Source organism: Talpa occidentalis, unplaced genomic scaffold (assembly GCF_014898055.3).
Source record: "Talpa occidentalis isolate TD23 unplaced genomic scaffold, MPIMG_talOcc4v2.1, whole genome shotgun sequence".
Taxonomy (NCBI): domain Eukaryota; kingdom Metazoa; phylum Chordata; class Mammalia; order Eulipotyphla; family Talpidae; genus Talpa; species Talpa occidentalis.
In genome coordinates, this window is record NW_026555331.1 from 132722046 (window position 1) to 132741702 (window position 19657).

General features: G+C 37.1%; 1 protein-coding gene and 1 long non-coding RNA gene across 4 annotated transcripts in view; one reads left to right on the forward strand and one right to left on the reverse strand.

Moving 5' to 3' along the window:
- LOC119246077 (uncharacterized) overlaps window positions 1-14677 on the reverse strand; it is a 42591-nt gene extending 27914 nt beyond the window's left edge. Inside the window, exons 1-3 of one of the 2 annotated variants that reach the window (XR_005125463.1) lie at window positions 14556-14677; window positions 4179-4334; window positions 528-655 (exon numbers count right to left, since the gene is read on the reverse strand). This is a non-coding gene — a long non-coding RNA (uncharacterized LOC119246077). Of the gene's footprint in view, window positions 1-527; window positions 656-4178; window positions 4335-14555 lie in introns of those variants that run through there. The other variant, XR_005125464.2, reaches the window with a different exon arrangement.
- CPED1 (cadherin like and PC-esterase domain containing 1) overlaps window positions 1-19657 on the forward strand; it is a 255853-nt gene that overhangs the window by 226102 nt on the left and 10094 nt on the right. For both annotated transcript variants that reach the window (XM_054692593.1, XM_037512247.2), the window contains 4 exons: window positions 9575-9795; window positions 10043-10144; window positions 10790-10877; window positions 13537-13683. In XM_054692593.1, coding sequence (XP_054548568.1) covers window positions 9575-9795; window positions 10043-10144; window positions 10790-10877; window positions 13537-13683 — 558 coding nt within the window. The remainder of the gene's footprint in view (window positions 1-9574; window positions 9796-10042; window positions 10145-10789; window positions 10878-13536; window positions 13684-19657) is intronic.

The window sequence follows — 19657 nt, forward strand, 5'->3', positions numbered from 1 at the left end:
AGGAGTAAGTTAACAAAAGATTTTCCCCCATCTCTATTTCTCACATTCTAGGAGAATCATCTAAATATATACAAAGTGATCCCAAAACTCTTCTAATTCATTACTAAGACCATTAAGTTTTCATATTAACACAGAATTCTCCATGATCACTATTCTATTCCAAAAAATGTTAAAGCATAACAAAATACAAAAAAAAGTATAAAAATGAATAGAATAACTATGATGCTTCTTAAACACATTACATACTGACCTTTATTTGCATCTCTTCTTGTGGCATCAAGTATTCAAGAAAAGAAACATTACTTGGCAACATTATATAAAAATTCATTTCCCAAATGCACAAAGACAGCAGGTCCATGCAGTAAATAGCAGGAACCCCAGCCAGATAAGCAGGTTACTAATGACAGGGCTGTGACTCCACCAGATGGAACAATATGTTTTGTTCATCAAACCTGTCAGGTTAATTCTGCTGCCCCGTATCAGAAAACTCTACCCCAGAGCAGAGTCCAGCGATCACTTACCACAGTTAGGCTCAAAGAACTTTTTATAACTTTCATGATTTTCCATTGTCCATCCCTGTGTCTATCAGTAGTTTTTGTTGAAGGAAGACCCTCTTTCAGGTGTGTACAACATGGTCCTCCAAAGTGTTAGATTTCTATCGAAGAAGACAAATGAGGGAAGCCACTATTACAGGCAGAATGATAGCTGCCAGGGTCAGGAGAAACATAGACTGGCATCTGACCTGTGCTGGGAGGGTGGGTAAAAGTTGCCAAAAGAGAAAGTGCCTGTTGAGGTGGAGGGAGGTAGTTCTTTTATTTATTTATTTATTTATTTATTTATTTATTTATTTATTTATTTATTTATTTTTTAAATAATAAATTTTATTTTTATATTCCCCATACATTCGGAACCCCCCATTCTGACCCCAATCCCTCCCCTCCCGCCCCCACCCCCAAAAAAGTGTCTCTGGTTCATAGTTTTTTGTTGATTTTGATTTTCACTTTGTTATAGTTATTCATTTTCCTGGTCCCTTATTTAAGTTCTCTAGATTCCTGCTATGAGTGAGACCATCCGGTATTTTTCTTTTCCTTTCTGGCTTATTTCGCTGAGCATGATCCCTTCCAGCGCCATCCATGTTGCTGCAAATTGCATGTGTTTATCTTTCTTGAATGCTGAGTAATATTCCATGGTATATATGTACCACATCTTCTTGATCCAGTCATCTATTTTTGGGCATTTGGGCTTTTTCCAAAGCTTAGCTATTGTAAATAGTGCTGCTATAAACATAGGGGTGCAGGTGTTCTTTGGAATTGATGTTTCTGTGTCCTTTGGGTAAATACCTAGGAGTGGAATTGCTGGATCATATGTAAGCTCTATGTTTAGTAGGTCCAGAAATCTCCACATAGCTCTCCATAGTGGTTGGACCAGTTTGCACTCCCACCAGCAGTGCAGGAGAGTTCCTTTTCTCCACAACCTCGCCAACATTTGTTGTTGCTAGTTTTTTTAATATGTGCCATTCTCACTGGTGTAAGATGGTATCCCATGGTAGTTTTGATTTGCATTTCCCTGATCACAAGTGATGTTGAACATTTTTTCATATGCCTGTTGGCCATTTGCATTTCCTCTTCAGAGAAGTTTCTTTTCAGCTCTTCTGCCCATTTTTGGACTGGATTATTTTCTTTGTTGTTATTGAGTCTCATCAGCTCTTTGCAGATTTTTGTGATCAGTCCTTTATCATGAGTGTTGTGTGCAAAAATGTTCTCCCAGTCGGTGGGGTTTCTCTTTGTTTTGGTTATTGTCTCTCTTGCTGTGCAGAAGCTCTTTAATTTGATGTAATCCTAGTTGTTTATCTTTGCCTTCACTATCACTGCTTTGGGTGATGTGTCTGTAAAGATGTCTTTGATGTGCATATCATGTAGTGTTTCACCTATATTTCCTTTATGTATTTTATGGTTTCAGGTCTTATGTCTAGTTCTTTAATCCATTTTGAGTTGATTTTTGTGTATGGTGTGAGGTAGTGGTCAAGCTTCATTCTTTTGCATAGCGACCCAGTTTTCCCAGCACCATTTATTGAACAGACTTTCTTTGCTCCAATGCATAGTCTTTGTGGAGGGAGGTAGTTCTAAGGAATCTACCAATTATATTACTTAAGAACAGTATCAGTGAAATGGAAAAAAAGAAAGATCTTCATTTTTTTCCCCAAGAGCATCCACAATGAGAGTCCCATCTTTTCAGCCTCCTTTGATTTTTCTCTCACCAGAAGGAACAGGGAATGCGCAGGAAACCAATGAGGGCCCTAGAGATACTTCTGAGGCCCTCATTTTTCATGTGCTACCATTTCTGCCTTTTAGAGAATGTAAAAGCAAGGACATCCCTAGACATGCAATTTCTAACAGCCTGGCTAGCCTGAAGACTCAGTTAATATGGAAGCCTCTGATATTTTACAGACAATCCAGACACTTCTCTATCGCCATGAATAAGGTGTGCAAACACCTTGTTCTACAAAGAACCAGAACTTTATTTAAAATACTAATCAAAGCATTTTCAGCTTTGGTAATGCATTAAATTGAGTCATCTTTCTCCAAAGAATCAAATAAAAAGCAACAGATTGGACTGGGCCAGTGAGAATGATAAAAAACGAGAGGCCTTCAAACAGTGCTCTGTGTTTTTACACTCTCTAAGTAGTCATTTCTGTCAGGTGAACTTCCTTATGTTGTTATTATGACCTCTCATGGCCTTTTACTACTGTTTCATGTTGATGGATGCAAGACCATATTCGGAAGTGTGCGCCCCTGTGTGATTTAAAAAGGGGTTTGAGTAACTTTGACCAGGAACCTCCTGCCCTGAATGGCATGTGAATAGGACCAAATTTTCTATTTTCTTAACATGTGTGAACAGGAGACTGATCTCTGGAGGAAAGAAGAAACGTGGTTTCTCCTTTGTATGTTGGCCAATAGTTTCTATGGTATATTTGTGTGTGAAAGGGAGAAATAGGTGGGACATCCTTTAAACTCGAAAGTTATAGGGTTTATTTTTTGCATGTATGTGTAGGTTTTGTGATGTATAATCGTGTTAAATTAAAGCAAAATGAATTTAAAAATACAAGTTATGTTTTTAATTAAACATTCACACATTTCTCTAAAGAGAAGCCCACCTCTTAATAAACTGTGAAAGGAACATTCATAAAGACATATCAGAGCATTATTTGATCGCCACAGTGTGAAATACATAGGAAATAGTTGAGAAGTCTGGCAATCAAGTTTACAACTGAAAAAACTCAGAAGCCTGACCCTTATTTTGTTTGCCAGTTGAAAACATTTCATAATTTAAACCAGTAATAATATATCTGAAAGAAGAGTGCAATTAAGAGAGAGAAATATAAAAAGGCCATATGTACTGAGAGTACTAAAACTCAGCTGTGAAAACAGGAAATGTAACTTATGTTTTCAAGTAACATTTGCAAGCTAAGCAGTGTCTTGGACTTAAAGGTGTTCAAAGAGTTGAAGCGTGGCTGATTTATAATAATATGTTCTGTCTAATAAGTGAATTCCATTATGGTCACACAATTCATTGTTGCTTGTCAGTTTCAATAAAAAGGGACTAGATAAAAGGAAAGGGATGCATCTTGCTCTTTCCAGAAAAGGATGACATCCATAATGGCGCCAAACCAGGCAGAAGGGCGATTACAGACAAATAATTTTGCTCTAAGCAGCTAAAAAAACTATGTATGGATGATGTTACTTAATTTTTTGTTTTCCTTTTTTGCCAAATTTCATGTGTTTGAGAATTATTTGCCTAAAGGTCAATTTGTATTAGTTCATGACCCTAAACAGTAATTTAGTTGGTCATGTACAGCCAATTCAATCACAATGCATCATGGAAAATGTCATTATAACCACATTGCATTTCACAGAGAAATGTTTTGCCGGGCTAAATTTCCATCAGGCCCTAGATGTCATTAGCCAGCTGATGAGTGCCAGTTTCATGTTAGAGCTGAACCATCCCTTCTCTCATTTGAAACGGGTGTGTGTCTTATGAGATGACTGCTTCTCAATTCTGGGGCTCGTAAGAATACTTTCTAAACATACAAGCTATGCTTGACACTGGACTAGATGTAACCAGTAAGATGCCTTCTTGCCTCATTTTTATTTCCTTGATTTACCTATGTGTGAGCTTACCTGATGGACAAGTAGTGCCTATTGCTGTGCCGTATGACCTCCCTTCCTGGAAGGTTCAGTGAGCTCCGTGAGCTGAGTTGCTCCATTGTTCTTTATTGGAGTTGTCATCTATATGTACTTTATTGGATCCCACTTCTGTAACACAAAATATGGGACCTATGTGGAGGAAAAAGAGGGAGGAGAAAAATGATCTTAAAGGGAAGGAGGGCTTGCTGTCAATTAATTCTACAATATCCAATTATTTCCCATCCACAATAGAGCAAATGAATCTGAAGCACTAACTAGCTCAGACAGTCACTACCTTATTGACTCAACCCAATATAAGAAAAAAGCTACCAATACTTCTCTTCATTTCCTTATAGCTGGCTTTGGCCATTATGTCCTTGTCAATTTTGGTAACTAGAAAATAGAGACTATGGACTGAAATATGTGCATTCTAGATATTATTGTTGTTAATTCCCTTTACTTCATAATGAAATAAAAGGAAGCTGCCACTAGAGCCAAAAATATGATTAACATTAGCCTTGTGATGGGCTTATTGAACTAATGCTTCATCCTGACTCTTGTAAACCTTTGTTCCGTATAAACAGAAATAAAGTTGCCTTAAGCTGGCTAGCGCTAGATTTTTATATACATTTTCAAAATGTTTTGTTATAAAATGAGTCTGTTACTGCCATTACCCCTCTGCTGCTTCTTTATTAGTAGTATCATAAAAAGCTAATCTATACTCATTTGAGAAAATACAAATGAGCAAAAACAAACTGTCATATCACCACTTTAAAATAATTACCAATTACCTTTCAGTCCTTTTTTATGGATCCAATTCTTTACTTTTATAAAGATGCAATCATTATTTACATGCTGATTGTAATCAGTTTTTTATTGATGTTTACATGAAATCTTCCCATCATGAAATATTCATAGTGTTAAAAGATAAAAAAAAAATTTAAATGTGTGACTATACCTTAATATAATCAGTCAGCCGTGTATTATTGTTAGCTATTTATGCTCTTTTCATCTTATTTTGCTTTTAAAATATATTTTAATATACAACTTTAAATAGTTCCTAGAAATGAAATTCCTTAAAAACTGCCAATTTATGCACACAACAGCTAAGTTTCCATTCATCCATTTAACAAATAAGAACCTAGTTTTGTGTTATTTGGGGCATAGAATCAACATTCTAAAAAATAATACAAAAGCCCTCTTGTGGTGTTTACACAGTGGTATGTGGGAGATCCATGTCCCTAAACTTGTGATATTATTGGGGCTTTAAAAATCTTTCTTACTTTGGTAAGGTGAGAAGCTGGTTATTTTAAGTTTTCATTGCTAACATTGTTTTTATAATTACCTACTGGTTATTTACATTTCACTTCCTTTTTTCTCTCTAATTGCTTATGCTAGCCAACCCCAGTGCATTCCAGTGTAAGGCAATAATTTTCACAGAAAGTAAGAGTTATTTACAGATTGTATGGCAAGCCCTAAGTATTTGTTATGGTAATTTAGACCTTTCAGTGTAGAAACTGACCTTTAAAACAAATAATCTACAAATTTCCTTTTTAAAAAGTCACCAAGATGAATGATATAAAAGATATAAAGATTGAATATGAATCATGTGACCAAGAAGAAACACTCTAATTCCTGATATTAATTTTAATGGTATCTGTGCACCTAAAAGGGCTGACATTTTGAACTTAGCATCATTTAGTTAAGAATACTAATTAACCTTTTATGAAAACTATTTTGCCTCCAGTACAAGCAATCTTAAATTTATGACTTCATTTTCATCTAGTTATAATTTATCATTTCTCTATTTCATGAGTAGAAAGCACCTGGATAAAATAATTCTGCAAAAAATGGACTTCCCAAAGCTGTGTCTACTAAACTCACAAAATGTTGTCTAGAGATTTGCAATTTAGAGAAACTTCTTCTGCAAATGAACATGGTGACACTTCCTTCTGGCATCCATGTTTCTCTGCTACTCACTAATCAGCAACAGAGATGCCAGGAAATTTCTGAAAGTGTTGTTTGTCTCAGGGTGGTAATGTCTCCCCCAGTCCTCTAGCAAAAGCTTCAGTTTCACCAACAACCCCACAAGTCCCACAGGGGGCCAGTATGGTAGGGCAAGAAAGTGCTGTGATTTAGATGATTCCTATTTTTTCTGGAATTTTCTCTTAATGAGCTAATAAATTTAAAGTGCCTCCCAAAACTCTGCCATGCACGCTGGACACACTCAAAAACATGATTTGTCTTTCCTATGCCTTAATGCTAGCTCATGTCCTTGGATCTCTTGTGCACTTACTATGTGTCAGAAAAAAAGATATTTAAAATCTCATTGGAGTTCTGTAAGGTTGTTGTCATTGCCATTTTATACAAAAGTGATTGAACCTTGGGAGTCACATAATTTGTTAAGATTATCTTGTGAATAAAAACAGTACCCAGGAATTCTGAAGAATGGTACTTTGGCCCCTCACTTGCTTTAGTGGGTTGGATCTTCATAAAACCCCACAGAAAAAAACTGAAAATCTAGAATTTTTTTTTCTCAGTCGCATGATTACATGTGACTTTGATTTTTTTTTTTTTTAAACTTCTGTCTCTCTCTCTGAAACTCATACTACAGATATCCACTGATCTTATTGGTAGTCTAAAAATACCCTAGGGGGATTGCATATTGATGCTGAGATGAAAAAAACCTTCAAGAAAGATCTATAATGGCAATTTGGTTTAAAAGTCAGATCTCAAAGGTTATTTACTGCTGTTAACAGTTGAATTGCATTCTCGCCCAATCAAATTCATACATTGCAGTCCTAAACCCCTGTACCTCAGAATGTGAGACCTTTTAAAGAGGTAATTAAGGTAAAATAATGGGTAGATCTAATCCAATATGCCTGGTGTCCCTATACAAAGAAGAGCTTAGAACACAGATGCACACACGGATAGACCATTAAAGACACAGAGAGAAGGCATCTATGAAAAAGTCAAAAAGAGAGAACCTCAGAAGAAGCCACCCATGCAAATACCTTGATCCTGGACTTATAGCCTGGAACATTATGAGAAAGTAAAATTCTGTGTATAAGCAGCCCAATCTTTGGCACTTTACTATGTAGTATTATATTATCCCAGTGACGCTTGATCAAGAAGCTCGGTGACTTAAGTCTTGCCATGTTACTCAGTTTAGCCTGACAATGTCTATGGTAACAGTAATTGATCCGAAGGCAAACTGGAGATACTTTGGATTTCACATAGCTATTGGAATACACCTACCATGGAAAGAAGAAACTCTTGCAGATTCCCACTAAGTACGCTGTGGGTGGACACATACAGTGTCTAAGAAATGATGTCAGTGACTCCTGCTACAATCAGAAGAAAATGACTAATGGGGGAAATCATAATGGGGGAGAGAAAAGGAGAAAACTGAAGAACAAAATAAGCATTACTCAAAGACTTTAAAGAGATTGTCCCTAACAAAAGTCCCTTTGACTTTCAGTTCAATAAATATTTTTAAAGTACATACATGGTAGTAGAAGGGGAGAGGATTACTATTTAGAAATTAACCTTGACTCTGACCGCAAATACTTCTTGATACCAGATGGGGGATAAAAAACAAAGTCACAGACACAAATATCCATCATGTCATGTAGGCTTTGATCAAATGCATAGTGTAAGTAGGAAATGCAATGAAATCACAGAAAACAGAGGAGGTCATTCTGGCTGGAGCATTGGACAAGACCTGCTGAGAGAGATGCTTGTGTCAGACTTGTGGTTATGTAGCATTTACATGGGTGGGGTTGCACAGGGGGGAACTTTTTAGGCCAATGGATTAGCACAAGGAAAAACAGATGTTACTGAGTGCACATCATGTTCAATGAAAAGTAGGAATCTGATCTGCTTCTCTGAGGGGAATTGTTAGGATAAGGTCCATTTACCCTGCATGAAAAGGATCTGGGTTTGAGTCCTGTGTTCTCCATTTACTAGATTTATGATTTATATCTCCCTGAGCCTCTAATTGCTCATCTGTAAAACAGATAATTATTCATACCTCACAATTATGAAGATTAAAAGTGAGTACCTGTTTGCAACCTCTACCTAGTAAAACCTGATATACAATCCAGGGTCAGCAAATTTAGTTGAATCTAAAGAGTTTAGACTTGCTTCTATAGAAAACCAGGGAACCAGGAAGCTTTCTGAGCATGAAAATAAAGTGACCAGGGCTGAGCATTTGGAAATAATCCAAGGAATACTGTGTATATGTTAGGGGAAAGGATGTCCTGAGCAAACTCCATACAGGCTTTGTGGGTGCCACCCCCACTCCATCAAGACACTGGGAACTACAAATCCCATGATCCCCAAAGAGAAGTTGCGAGGACCTAGGGACGGAGTTAGGCAGCCATTTTCTCTGTTTGTAAATAAAAACCAGCCCTGTTAGTGGGGTCTTAGGCTCATGTTCTAGGCCAGGCAGGTTTGGTCTTGGTGGGTCATTGGGGATTCCAGGTCGGTGGAACTGGTAGGACACATTTAAGAATTTATCTCCCTCTTTTCTCCCTGAGTTTACATTTCCTCATTTCTCTTTCCCTTGTAAATAAACCTTCGTTAACATTTAGTGTGTGCCTGCAGTATAAGTCCCCTTTAAGTGTGTGGGTGAGGACCCACAGTCAGGCAACCCATTTTATATCGGGGTTGCCCTGTAACATATAGAATAAATTAGAAGTAACCATCATGCAAGAAGGAAGATCCTTTAGGAGGGTAATACAAAGCACAGCTCTGAGCCAATGGAGATAAAGTAGAGCTATGCCGGTGGAACAGGAAGGAGCTCATGGACATGAGAGACTTCTAGGAAATGGCTCTAGAACATGTTCCTGGGACATGCGCTGCTATTCAGCCAATCAGGTCCTAGTCCTGTGGCTCTTTTCTCAAGTAGTGCAGAGACCTCTATTGAGCTACTGAACCTTGTACATTCCCAGCCTTCTCATCTGTAAAATAAAGAGATTGAAAATCTCAAAGTATCCTTATAACTCTAAAATAATTCATGCCTATTTGCATCAATAAAATGTGTTAAGCTGATTGGATAAGAAAAAAAGAACACATGGGAGATAGAGATATTAAAGAAAAAATTAAAGATAGATATATTAAAGATAGAGATATTAAAGATATGAGGCAGAAAGCTATAAACAAGAGTTAGTATGTCAGTCGGTGATGACATTACTAGAAATATGGAAGAGAGGAAAAGGAATAGGTTTGGAGGACACTTGAAGAGCATTTCTCACATATTGAAGGGCTAATCCTTCAAATAATTAGACATACAGTTTTATGGGTATTCAACAAATTACTTTTTAGATTTTCTCCTATACCATGTAAACATCAGATTTAAAATCAAATCATCCTTCTTTAATTTATAGATTTTTTTCATTGGAGATTCCACCAATAGAGGGATCATGTATTATCTGATCGAGAGACTGAATGAAACCTTGCAAGAATGGCAGAAGGTACATGGCACTAAATTCTACCACAACGTCAATGGTGGGAAGACTTTGATCAGTTATTCCTACTATCCACAGTTTTGGATAAGCTCTTCATTGAGACCAACATTTGAAAAAGCACTTGAACATCTCTTGCAAAGGTACGAAGGACTATTACGAGCAGCATGATGCACTGATGTTTTACTAGCAGTCATAATTGCTCACTATGTATCATATGTGTTGAAAAGCTTAAATACCAAGTGATATGGCTAGAAATTATTTGGAAATGACAAGGAGGGCTTGTGATCAGGCTGCCAGCTATGGTTCAGTGAAATGTGAGGCAATGCTGTTAAAATGTTTACCATCTGTTTTAAGGTAACATGTGTTGTTTTTCTTTCTGGATTTCAGATCACAGCCCCTGGAGAATTCTGCCCAGACTGTATTGGTTGTTGGTGGTGTTCAGTGGCTTAATTCCAATCACCTGCAAATTATTCACAAAGTTTTGAAGAGGTAAATTTCTGCAACAATAATTGTCATGAGTATTCTAAGTTTCAAAAATGGTTCTATCAATATGACTGGATCTTATCATGATTTTATTTAAAGAGCAGCTTACTTAAGTCCTTAAATTCTAGTTTAAAATAGTTCAAATATTTGTGGTATCCAATCACAAAATGACTACTCAGTGTCCAAATTTATAGCTATGGGGCCTCCATGGTGACCTAGCGGTTAAGTCTCAGTGTTATCACCACCCTGGCCAGGAGTTCAATTCCCAACCAGGGAGCTGACCCACATATGGTGCAGCAGACCTTTCCTGTCTCACCTGCTACTCTGCTCAGCAGTGTATTTTAGTAGATCTGCCTGTTCTCTTCCCCATTCTGTCTCTGGTGTATCCTCTCACCCACTCTACCTCTGGCCTACACCCCAGTTCTCTACACAAAAAATTTAAAAAAAACCAAATTTATAGTTATGGATCAAATCATGCTCATGGCACAAAAAAAAAAAAAAAAACATAATATATATCAAATATATAAAATGAGAATTTCACCCTGTGTGCCAATTATACATTCTAAAAGAAGTCCTTAATATTCTTGTAAACAATAGGCATCTAGAAATGTCATCAAATTTCATGACTTTAGAATTCTGATCATTTCGCAGGCAAAATTTACTCAATATCCTTGTGATCATCAAAACTTTGGGAATTGGATTTCACCTGCCCGTGGATGGAGTACATTTCTTAACACATGTAAGTCCATGTCCTCTAGGCTGCATGAACTTCCTGGTTCCTATAAATATCTGTCTGAAAAAGGTCCTGGGTGATACTCCATGACCTTCACAAAAATCAAAGGATACAATAGATTTAAGAGTCATGATTTCAAATCAGTTATAACTATTCCTAGCCATAGGGAGGCTATAGCTCATAAGTATGTTGTGCTTTCCTACCTAAAAGGAGGAAGAGAGTGCCAAACACTCCTCAGTAGAAAACTTAATGGTAAACGGGTGAGATTATTCTTTGATCACCCCTATCCCATTAAAGTTTGCTCACTCAAATGCAAAGCACAACTCTCAGCACATAGTAGACCCTCAAAAAAATCATTTGCATGAATGCATATTTTATGTGATTTGGTTGCTTGCACATGTCTCCTTCGGAACTAAGATATTCAGTCTTCTGGGCTGCTGAGGGAACGCTCCAGTGATGACTCACCTGGATCCCAGCAGGAGTCAGTTGCCTCTTCCTGCAGAAATCCTATAGGAATGCCAGGATACAGGCCTCTATCCTTAATCTGGGTCAACTCGGAAAGGCCATCCAGCTCTGGAAGTTCCATGGGGTCTGCAAAAGCCACTGTTGCATGTATGTGGCAGTGCAAACTCCCCTTTGGCCAATTCTCCCTTCCCCCTCACTCCTTCATAGTTGAATGCTCTCTTCATAGGCCCTATTTGCAAAGTTCTTCCTCAGAGCTGTTTCCCAGAGGACCCACTTTTTTCTAGAAAACCTTCCCTGGGAACTGCTAACCATAAAGTTTTATCTACTCTTAGTTCCTCTTCATTTACACACACTGAATTTCAGAAAATACTTGTAACTCTATAGAAGGCTACAAATGACACTGAGCATTTCAAGCATCATTTTTCATGCATTGGTAGGGACGAAATTCATATCTGTCTCTTTTATTCCACACAGCTAGCTACTTTATGCTCTTCCTCTATTCACTAGCCTTATTTGCTACTCTTGATGATCATGTAAATAGGTGAAGACAAAAAAAAAAAAGATACATTTACAGTGCTCCTTTTGCTTTGCAGTAGATGAAGAAATGCAAGTAATTGTTTGCTCTTTTATCAGGAAAATGAAAATTGCATTTGCCTTTTAAAAAAAGGAGGGGAGCGCAGTTCCCACCCTGTGTCATTTCAAGTTCTCCATAAAATAGACACCAACAACTTGGACCTCCCTGGTGGCTCAGGCAGTTGAGTGCAGCGCTGTGAAGCTGTCCACAACCTCCGCAGTGCCAGTTCGATCCCAACTGGCAGCAGAGCAACCCACATGGTGCGGCAGACCTCTTCTGTCTTGCCCGCTGCTTCCCTCAGCAGTGTATTTCAGTCAGTCTACCTGTTCTTTTCCCCGCTTTGTCTCTGGTGAATCCTCTCACCCTCCCACACATGTGGCCTGTTCCCTGGTTCTTGTATAAATAAATAAATCTTTAAAAAAATCAAAAGATGAACAGTTAAAAAAAAATAGACACCAACACAGGATTTGCCAAATAAGCTGGCTTATTAGGGAGAAAACCTGGAAAGAATAAAGCGGGGACTGTAGAAATAGATGAGAAAACATTTCAGACCACAGCATTCAATATATATCACCTAATCTTGCACCAAGTATTTTTTTTTTTTTTTGAGTATTTTGTATGTATTGGGAACTGTATTTGGCAGTAGAGGTGAATGATTGAAGAAAATGAAAGAAGGATGAATTAGTTAGGAAGAATCTCAGACTGCAGGTCAGTATGAGATCATCTCAGCCAAGCCATTGAGGAGTTCCCAAATTAGAGTAGTTAGTAGGGGAGTCTTCCCCTCTCCTTGGTGGACTTACACTAGAGTACCCCCCCTCAAGAAGTAATCATTGCCTCAGGCATAGTTGGATTAGAGGCAGCAAGAAGGGAAGAGGGAGGGAGGGAGGAGGAAGCTGCGAGGAAGGAGTGGGAGATACAATCTAGAGAAGCAGCAACCAGAGACTCTCAATTCTCTTGCTCCCCAATCACTGTCCCTTCTCTCCTTCCCATTGCCATCCAACGGGAATACCTCCATCTGCTCAGGAATCCCCTCTTGAAGCCTCAATGTCTGGCTGTCCCCCTAGATCTGCAGAGCTTGTTCTTCTTTTCAACCAGCCAGCCAAGAACCTACAATATTTACTGCTCAGTAAAATTTGTAGGTAATCTGTTTCTCCTAATAGAGGACAGGTGCTTTTAGAGCAAGCACCATGATTCCTTTATCTCTGTATTCCTTTCCCTCAACACAGAGCTAAGCACAAAACAGATGCCCATTAATATTCAAATGACTAAGTGAACAATAATCTAACAAGATGGTGAGAGCATTTTCAATTTTGTTGTTTCAATTGAACATTTTGATGTTTGAATATGTCCCAGTGGACAGTAAACCTCACTACTTCTCAAAGGAGGGAAAGTTCCAAATTGTGAGTCGTTGTAAATATTTATGTATTGCTGAGATATGTTTGTTTTTGCATATGATAAAAAATGGAACACATCTTTATTTGAGAAATGCATGTGAAATCCATTCTTAATTTTACAGTAGGACCAATCTATAAAAAAGTTGACATTTGCATGATTTCTACCTGAGTTATTAAATCACAAAACAGTCCTGATTAATAAAAAACCTCATTCTTCTGCTTTCCCATACAGAGTGAAGTACAGAACTTATGGAAAGAAAATGTGATGATTCTGGATGCTGCAAAGAGATATGGCTATGAAGTGGTGGACACATTCACGCTAACAATGGGGAGATACAAGGAGTTTCTGCAGGGAGTGTGTGGATGTCATTTCCACGAGGTATTTATTCTGGCTCTCTGATTTTCATAGCTTGTGATGTTTTAAAGCTTTTCCTTGTATCTTTAATTGCATTGTCAGTTTTACTTTGTATTAAAAAACTGTGTCAGGAGAAGGTTTGATGATGTGTTCAGCATCACTCAGTCAAAGTATGTAGTAATCACAACTCTAGACCCTGCAAAATGAGGTATTAAAAATAATAATGTTTATGTAGACACTCAAAAAGTAGGATCATTGGTCAATGCAACAAGAAGATAGGTCAATGCATTGGTCAATGCAACACATTCCCAGCTTTGCATCAGAAATTGTGTCCAAAGAAGGTGACAAATATATTTATTTAGTGGAGACAGCTTGAAAATCAAGACTGTTTAATGTGCTAAACTAATAAATGAACTTCCATTGGCTTGGCCACTATATTGCAAGAGGCTTGTGTTTTGAGTAGTTTCCCCCCAGTGGTAAAAATTATTTTATTTGTAGCCATTGATTAAATAAGCTTGCCATTATTAAATAATAAGATGATAGTAGAAAATAATTTTATCCCTTTTTCTTCTATTCTTTCAAGCCCCTCTGCAGACTATTTCTTCCTTACTACTCAAACAATATCTTGGTATGTTCCATACCTTTAAAACACTTTCAGAATTCATACATGCAAACATCACTCAGTGTGAAAACTGCCCAGTCCTGTGATAACCACAGAAGGTGATTTTCTTCCCCTGGTTCAGGCTACTTCAGTCTCAAAAGTCCAAGAGGGAGAGAGGGAATAGCAGGCTTCTCCCTTTTTCTTCATCTTGCTTTGCTCCTCTTCTTCTCCAACCCTTTTCTTTGTTGGGTCAGGTTAGAGAGGTGTTACTAAGGACAACAAAAGTCTTACTTACCAGGCAGAGGAGCAGTGCATCAAAGTGCTCTCTGAATATAACATTCATTCTTTCTTGTGGACTTCCCGCAAGACATCCCCTGCTGGGACCCTCTGACAGCACCTCCTTTGACAGAGGCAATACCTCCCAAGCGGTAGCATTTATTTCTTCCTTGGTTATCTCTCTGTTGAGGGTCATGTTGCCCCTGTGGGCATTTTCTTGGAAAACATTCAAAACAGCATTAGATTTGCTCTACTCCCTTGCCCATGTTCAGTCCACAAGAAACACACTCTTTCTTGCTCTACTGTTGCTGGAAAAATATTGGATCTCATGGATCTTTCCTTTACTCTTATTCTTGCTTTCAAGTTGGTCTCTTGAAGACCCATCTCAGTTGATTTAAAGCAAGGGTGAAGCAACTCCCCAAGAGAAAGAAAGACCACAAAGCAGTTCTCACATAGACATTTTCTTTCTTTGTTTTCATTTCCCAACCAGTTTGATGAGACAAGGGCTTGCAAAACAGGATTTTGTGCACACTTTGCAAATTTTGCATACATTGTCCAGACGTTGTTTTGAAAGGTGAGGTTTCCTGGCTAATGTTGTTTGCTCTAGATCTCAGAAATCTTAGCTGAAACTGAAGAAGAGAAGAGGTCTCTTTTTATATCGATTCACTGGTTCTTTCTTTAGAGGCCCCCCCTTTTTAAACCAGGAGGCAGTTATTTTGGAGTTAACTAAAGGTTTCTTCAGATCCTATTTTTCAGCCTTTAGCTGACTATCAGAATCCATCTTGGTCCCCATGTTTTTTATGACTACCCTAAAATTAAAGACATTAAAATTATTCTTCTGTTTCACTAGTGAATCCATTTTATATTTCTATTTGACAAATGGAACTACACCGACAGTAGAGAGTATGGCATTCTATGTTTTGTTCCAGCAACTTGAAGTTTGGTCATGGTGTCTAGAGCATATTTTAAACTGTAGGATACTGTGTGTCTACATGCTTCTTCCAGAAGAAAATATAACATCCTCCATGTACCTATCTATTGGCAAAATATCAAGACTTACATAACACATCTTCAATTAGTATTTTAGGGAAGAGTATCTGTTTTTCTTTTTCAGTTTTAGTGCTCTGGAAATCTAAAAAAGGAAAGTTCTCCAATGATTTCTAGCACGACTCCAATTAAAAACAGAAGGTTCTTTTCCCATGATTGCATTAAATGTATCTCTTGCTATTGCATCACCAGGTGACATTAATAATCATGGAATTGGGAACTATAAAAAAAGACTCATTGAATCATCAGAACTAGAATATTAGTTCTTAATTACTGATAATAAAAATCATTAATATGAATAATAATGATTTAAATACAGCAGTTAATATTATTTTACATATTTGATTTTATATTTTTTGTGTGCTATCATCACACTCAAATTGTTTTTCTCTTAAATTGTTTCTAATTGGTGCTGTCTTAATGGAAAGCTATAAATATTTCCCCCCCAATTTATATCCATTGGTACTGGAGTAGTGTAATCCACTTTGAAGTTTTCATGTTTAAGCTGAAATGCAACTCTCAGAGCATTTGCCTTTCCAGTTACTAGATATGATAAGATCATCTTTCTCAACTGACTCCCTTCATCACTAAGTCTCTAGACCTATTCATCACTGAAGCATAATTGTTGCTTAACTCCTGAACAATTTGTATCACTTGGCTAAAGAAGTTTTTAGTGCTGACACATGTTTTATAATCTTTCTGAATCATCACCCAACTTCTTTTTTTTAATTTTTTTAATTTTTATATTCCCCATACAGTTGCAACCCCAATTTTGACCTCAATCCCTCCTTTCCCCCTCCCACCACACAGAGAGTGTCTCTGGTTCACAGTTGTTTGTTGATTTTAATTTTTTTCTTTCGTATAGTTATTCTTTTTCCTGGTTCATATTTAGGTTTTCTAGATTTCTAGATGGTCTAGTGAGACCATCCAGTATTTTTCTTTTTCTTTCTGGTTTATTTCGCTGAGCATGATCCCTTCCAGCGCCATCCATGTTGCTGCAAATTGCATGTGTTTATCTTTCTTGAATGCTGGGTAATATTCCATTGTGTATATGTACCACATCTTCTTGATCCAGTCATCTATTTTTGGGCATTTGCATCACCCAACTTCTTAAATCACTGTTAGCTTACTATAGGCAATCAAAAACATCTAAAACTCCTTGCAAAGGATGGTTTGATGAGGATCATAGCAAAAAGGAAAATAAGTTGATTATCGGTCTCATTCAAACAGATTAAAGGGCAGAAATTCACTTAGAACCATTTTTCTTATGGGCTTATCTTATGACCTGACACTGAAGTTTGTTATACAGTAACCATAAAAATTAGAATAAGTTACAGTGAAACCCTAAGAATTTGAGTTTGGCAGTTTTGTATCTTCTGGTGTTCAGTTAAAACATTCCCTTAACAGGTAGCTGAGAAGGATTTGGTATAATCATTACAGTAAGATCTTGATGTGTCCACTTTGGTTTGGACTGAGAATTCTACATAGACATAACAAACCAGTTTCATGGGTTCTTGTTGACATAGGTGAGATTAAAAGTCTTGGGGTGTCTTTCATCTTTCAAGGCATTGAGAGAGGATAGGTTGCCATGACAAATCTATAAACAATTTCTCAATGGGTAGGCATCAGTTTTGGCTAATTAGAAAAGCAGGTGTTTCTCTTCATAGGTGGAAATGGAATTTTGTTTTCCCAATGTTTACAGAGGAAAACAAACAGGATCCAGGTAGCTTGTGTACAAGAATGGTTGCATGGTTCCTTTAGTTAAGTGCAAATATCTGTAGTGAATAAGCTAAAACCTGGAAAGGATGCAAAAATATTATCAGCCCAAACCTTGCTGCAGAAGGGGCAAACCTAAAACCAATTGTTAGGTTATTGCTAATTAGTCTAAGGGGTTGTACAAACCGTACGTGATATTTCTGTTTTCTGGCAGATGTACAGAGACATTCACAGCTTTGGATTCAGCCATTAAAAAAAAAAGTTTTGGCAAACACCACCTAGAAATAACACCAGCAAACTTCCTTAATTCTGGTGCCATAGAAAGAGGAGCTTTACAGTTTTTGTCAGAGAAGACTTTCCATTATTATTTAATCCTCATCTTATACTCTTTATTATTTAATCTTAATTAAACAAACCAAAACCTACCTGGCCTAGAAATGTTTTCTTTCTGTGTTATGGGCCTAAAGATTTTCTCTTTCTCACTCAAACTTTTAAAGTTTATTGTCTAAAGACAGTGAGGGAAAAAATCCTTAAATTCATCTATCTAAAAAAATCTTTTAAAAAATGACTTTAGAGAAAAAAATAACTGAACCAAATATGGTTAGCTTATATGACAGATTCCAGGATTTACAGCCTGGTTATTTTTAACAAGTTAGCAATGACTATTAAATTCAACAAATTTTTGAATGTCTAGTTTTTGTAAGCATTGTACAAACTGCTATAAGTGAACTAAGAACATTTTATAGGACTCCTATTAGTATCTCAAGCTCAACATGTCCCCAAATATTCCATTTAAATTTTCTTTCTCCTCTAGTATGATATACTAGATGCACTTGATTGTATTGTCACTTACAAACTGGTGTCATTTTTGACTCCAGCTCATCTTTCTTCACTCTGCTGCAGCCTCCAACCCCCAGCTACCACCTAAATATTTTTCTGAATCTTTGCTCTATACTCTGCCTCAACCTTGTTTATACTTTCATGTAATCATTGAACATTTGTTTTATGTCAGTTCTCAAACTAAACATTAGTGCTGCAAAAACAAGTCACACAGAAGTGATGTCTGCCCTCAAGACATTGTAGCTGGAGGGTCAGACACAAAAACTCGTGTTATTATGTTAAATGGCACATTAGAGATATATAGAGGATATTATAATAACACTAAGAAGGAGCACCTAACCCAGTCTCAGAATGAGTGAACTTCTCCTTGAAAGCCATCCAAGTATTGGTAAAGAATGAGTAGGCTGTTGTCAAGCCTCTAGGGCAATTGCAGAAGGAAGGTCATTCCAATCCCATGAGAAAATATAAACCAAAGTAACTTATAGATAACCTGATGTTCTCAGGGAATTACAAGCAATCTGTATATAGTGAAACATCAATTATAAAAGGGAACTGGGAAGGTAGACTTCAGCCTGATCATAGTAAGAACTTACACCTTGTCCTCTAGGTAAAGGAGAGTCACTGAATAGTTTTAAAGAGAGAAATGAAAGGCTCACATTTTTTTTTGTTTAAAATAGGTAAGGTCTGATAACAGTGAGGAGACAAGAATCAAAGAAAACTAAGTCAAGGAAAGTTGTTAAGAGTTTTTTTTTTTTTTTTTTTAGAAGTCAGTAGAAAGATAGTACAGGCTCACCCAAGCCAGGACAGAGATAGTAAGTATAAGAGAGATGTGAATAAATCCAATTACTATTTTTTTAAATATGTATAGATCTTATCTGTGGCATGAGGACTAGGAAAAATCAAAGATGATTCCTAACTTGGGTGACAGATAGAGAGCTCAACCAGCAATTGAGACAGAGAATACTTGAGAAGGTATCAGTTTAGGGAAAAGATGATGAAGTCAGCTTTGAACACGTTTTGCTTGAGATGCCTGTAGGACATCCAGGTGGAGATCTCTAACAGGCAGTTGGATATACAAGTCTGAAGCTTGAGGGACAGGTTGGGGCCAGAGATAAAGAGTTGGAAGTCATCAGAAAATAGGTAATAGTCGAAACCATAAAAATAGATCATCCAGAGAATGTGAATAGATTAAGAACTGAGGAAAGTACTCTTGGAAACACAACTATTTAAACAAAGTTTGAAAAAACAGGACCATTTGAATTTAGAGAATAATGTGTTACAAGAAAACTCTAGCAGAGTATGTTGCCATGGAAAGTCAAAGAGAAAAATTGGTAAGAAGAGATTGAAACGGGGTCAGCATTGTCCAAAATAATAGGAAGACCTTTGAGATCAAGATTTTAGGAGACTAATTGATTTCAGCACTAATAAGTTCCTTTCTGATTAATTTAAGTGTAGTTCCATTAAAATAGGAATACAGATAGAAACTCTACTACAATAAATTGAAGAGATATAAGAAAT